This window comes from Sinocyclocheilus anshuiensis, unplaced genomic scaffold, assembly GCF_001515605.1.
Source record: "Sinocyclocheilus anshuiensis isolate Anshui unplaced genomic scaffold, SAMN03320099.WGS_v1.1 scaffold1517, whole genome shotgun sequence".
Taxonomy (NCBI): domain Eukaryota; kingdom Metazoa; phylum Chordata; class Actinopteri; order Cypriniformes; family Cyprinidae; genus Sinocyclocheilus; species Sinocyclocheilus anshuiensis.
In genome coordinates, this window is record NW_015540950.1 from 223,141 (window position 1) to 226,964 (window position 3,824).

General features: G+C 40.7%; 1 protein-coding gene and 1 long non-coding RNA gene across 4 annotated transcripts in view; one reads left to right on the forward strand and one right to left on the reverse strand.

The window, feature by feature from the left end:
• Nucleotides 1-3,824, reverse strand: part of LOC107689924 (protein TANC2-like) — a 58,068-nt gene that overhangs the window by 42,531 nt on the left and 11,713 nt on the right. For both annotated transcript variants that reach the window (XM_016488104.1, XM_016488105.1), the window contains exons 2-4: nucleotides 2,982-3,130; nucleotides 1,962-2,124; nucleotides 566-808 (exon numbers count right to left, since the gene is read on the reverse strand). In XM_016488104.1, coding sequence (XP_016343590.1) covers nucleotides 566-808; nucleotides 1,962-2,124; nucleotides 2,982-3,130 — 555 coding nt within the window. The remainder of the gene's footprint in view (nucleotides 1-565; nucleotides 809-1,961; nucleotides 2,125-2,981; nucleotides 3,131-3,824) is intronic.
• Nucleotides 770-3,649, forward strand: LOC107689925 (uncharacterized). Of its 2 annotated transcripts, XR_001634379.1 has the most exons (6): nucleotides 770-841; nucleotides 1,023-1,100; nucleotides 1,990-2,080; nucleotides 2,895-2,966; nucleotides 3,054-3,295; nucleotides 3,399-3,649. It is a non-coding gene; the product is annotated as an uncharacterized LOC107689925 (long non-coding RNA). The 2 variants fall into 2 exon arrangements; XR_001634380.1 differs by lacking the exon at nucleotides 1,023-1,100 and having other exon boundaries at nucleotides 801-841.

Consider the following 3,824-nt stretch of genomic DNA (forward strand, 5'->3'; position numbering starts at 1 on the left):
GATAGATAGATAGATAGATAGATAGATAGATAGATAGATAGAATTAAATTAATATTATCATTATTATATATTCCAATATGAATACTAAAACATTAAAAGTCAATTATAAATAAATGTTAAATATTCATAAAGTTAGTAATAGAAATTGAATGAAATTTGATCAATTGTATATATTTCATAACCTTTAATAAATTAACTCTCATTCTATGAAGCAAGCAAACTTGCAAGAGGAAAACGTTGACAGCTGTTCTAGTGTATTTTGTTGTTGTGTGACTTGAATTTCTTTTCATCGCAATTCCAATTCAGCATCCTGTGGTTTGTGGTCAATTCAATTCAAATCCCAAAAGTCATGAACTATAACAGAGCCGAATCCCGATTCTCATATTCTGAATGTCAGCCAGCCCTGTACGACACGTTTCAGTAATCTACATGAGTGAGTTTGGGCTGTGCGCAGGAAGCTGTTCACTAAGCAGCGGGATTGTTCTGTGCATCGAGCGGCACAACAGGAAATCACATGACCGCTGATCAAGAGAACCTCACCCGGAGGAGGCGGGGCTTCGCTCACCTGCCACTGAGTTGGGGCGGGGCATGAGGTAGAGGGGGGCGGGGTGAGTGGAGCAGTGGGCGGAGCCGGGCTCGGGGATCTTGTTGAGGCTGTAGGTGGAGGCGGTCATGTTCTCATCCACGCGGTACAGACTGGAGTCCAGAGTGGATCTGTGCGAGTGCCAGAGCTTCAGGCTGCTGCCTCGAGAGCCGTCCCCGTGCTTCCCACTCCTGTCCATCGGCTCCGAGTAACTGGTCAGGGTGGCTGGGAAAAGAGGAGACAAGCTGTCAAGATCAGGTCAGAAAGTTGTGCTAGAACGGATCAGTTCCCCAGAGGACTGTGAGTAGGGTTACCGTATGAAAAGTGATTGCACCAATTAAGCTCCTGCAGAAGCGCTCAGTTTTACGAGCATCGTTTGGCTTGATTTTCAGCGCATTATCTTTAGATATGCTTTAGAGCCTTAAAAATATCTTTACAGATGAAGAGTGAAATTCCTGCACCACTAGTTGCATTATTGGAATCGCAACCTGCAACGGATGAAGCGTCTCTATTGACGGTAAATTTGTTGAATTCATTAAATGATCTTTCATTTACAATAAAACTATTCAAGTTGCATGTACAAATACAGATTATGATTCAATTTACAGCATCTTCATATGTTGCATAAAAACATTAAAAGCAATAAAATGCCCGGGCTTTATTCATCATTTTGTTGAAGCATAGTTTACAAATCTTGCTGATTTTATTTTTAAAGGTATTGCCATCGCGCTCTGACCAGAGTGAATGCACTTGGCTTCATTATCTCGACTTGTAAATATGAACTTCCCAGAGGACCTAAATGCACCATACAGCAGCTCTAGGAACAGAATTCCCTCCTTTTGGTCAAAAGAGCCAATCAGCTTTTAGAAAAGGCACCTGATTTTCACTAGATTGTGATTTTAACTTAAGAAACAACAATTATGATTTCACTGTTGACAAAACATACACTACCAGTCAAAGGTTTCTGAGCAGTACGATTTTTTATGTTTTTTAAAGAATTCTCTTCTGCTCACCAAGCCTGCATTTATTTGATCCAAAATACAGCAAAAGCAGTAATATTGTGAAATATTTTTACTATTTAAAATAACTGCTTTCTATTTTGAATATTTGTTAAAGTGTAATGTATTTCTGTGATGCGCAGCTGTATTTTCAGCATCATTACTCCAGTCTTCAGTGTCACATGATCTTCAGAAATCAGTATAATATGCTGATTTGCTGCTATTGATTAACAGATAGATATAGAAAACAGCTGTTTTACATTGTAATAATATTTCATGATTTTTACTGTACTTTGGATCAAATAAATGCAGCCCTGATTAGCAGAAGAGACTTCTTTTAGAAACCCCAGTTCACAGGTAAGCCCAGGGCAGGGACTCACCGATGATGCCGCTGTCTCTGCTCTCCAGGGTGGAGGTGGGGCTGCTGAAGGCCTGTCCCGGAGCAGCAGGAGGAAGGGTGGAGCAGGGGCTGCAGGCGGGGGGCGAGGCGGTGCTGCTGGTCAGAGTGGAGCACGGACTCATCCTCCCGCTCACTCCTAAACCCTGCACACACACCTGTACTCTCAGTGCGGCTCATCAGTTCATCTCTGTCCTGCCCATCATTACCATCAAACATCATGACAGACAAAACACTGACAAGCACTTAAGATCGGAGTGACAGTCTGCACACACACACACACACACTCACACTCACACATACACACACACACACACACACACACACACACACACACACACACACACACACACACACACTCTCTCTCACACACACACAGACACACACACACACACATACTCTCACACACACTCTCTCTCTCTCTCACACACACACACACTACACACTCATGTTTGTTTCTGTGAATTGTGGGGCTTTCCATAGACTTCTATTACTTTTATTCTGACCAAACAATATTTTCTATCCCCTAACACTAAACCTACTCCTTTACTGACACAGTAACTAGGGTTTGAAGAATGACTGAGTATTATATTTAAGCCATTAAGTCATTTGCAGACATGCAATTGTCCCATAAAACAGTGACAAATGCACTTACAATTTATAGATTATTAAGTCTGGTTCAAAAATGGACCAAAGCTATTGATAAAAAAAACTGTAATATTATATTATATTATAGTACAAACAGTACTGTTTTACAGCGTGTTTAGGAATAATAAGAATCACAGAAATACTAAAAACTAAAACATCTGGACATGACAAAATGTGTTTAATTGTCATGAAAATAACATCACAATAAATTAAATCTTCAAAAAAAAAAGTCACTTTTCTTAATATGTTGTCATTTCTAATATTTCAGGGTGAAACAGGTGAGATTGGGCCTTTCTGAGCATCTTCTGCATGTTAAGGAGGTGTGTATTTACTGCAGGAGGTGAGGATGAATAACCTGTGCGTCATCAGGCTCATCCATGCTGTACTGCGGCCCTTCAGACCCCTCGCTCACTTTTTCTCGGAGTAGGACGCCGAAACGAGTCATCAACGTGTTCGCTGCCTCGTCCACTGGGGGGGGGGGGCCGAGATCCAGACCTAACCCCCCTAAAGAGAGACAGAGACAGAGAGAATGAAATTAAGTCAAGTATAAAGTGAAACCAGCTAACTAGCTCACCACAATTGAAAAAGTTAATTATGAGCCTCGCATATTCCGCTGCTTGTGTCAACTATATCATAATTATGGACTCCACATAAAAATTCAATAATTCAGTAAGTGATTTCCCACAGATCTTAAATGACAGCTCACCCTCAGAGCCCATCAATCTCTCTCTGTGTTCTCTCTGTGTAAAATCAGCCTGCGCTCTTTCTGCAGAGCTGCTGCGTGACGACATACAGAGATGAGACCGACAGACACAGACTACATCAACCAGCTCACACCGCGCTATATCACCAGCTCACAGACAGACGGAGAGATAGAAAAGCTACGATTGTCAAGAAGAAACACCGATAAAACTGCTGAAAGAGGGAAGAGTTTCATTCTGAGGTGATTTCAGCATTACAGTCAGAGAAAAAACACAGAATGAACAAACGATAGAAGGAATAAACGATAAACAATAAAGCATATACTCTACTTCCTATAATCAGATATTTAATTGCAATAGTACCATCTTTTTGATAGATAGATAGATAGATAGCTAGATAGATAGATAGATAGATAGATAATGATAAAGAGATGATAGATAGACAGACAGACAGACAGACAGACAGACAGACAGATAGATAGATAGATAGATAGATA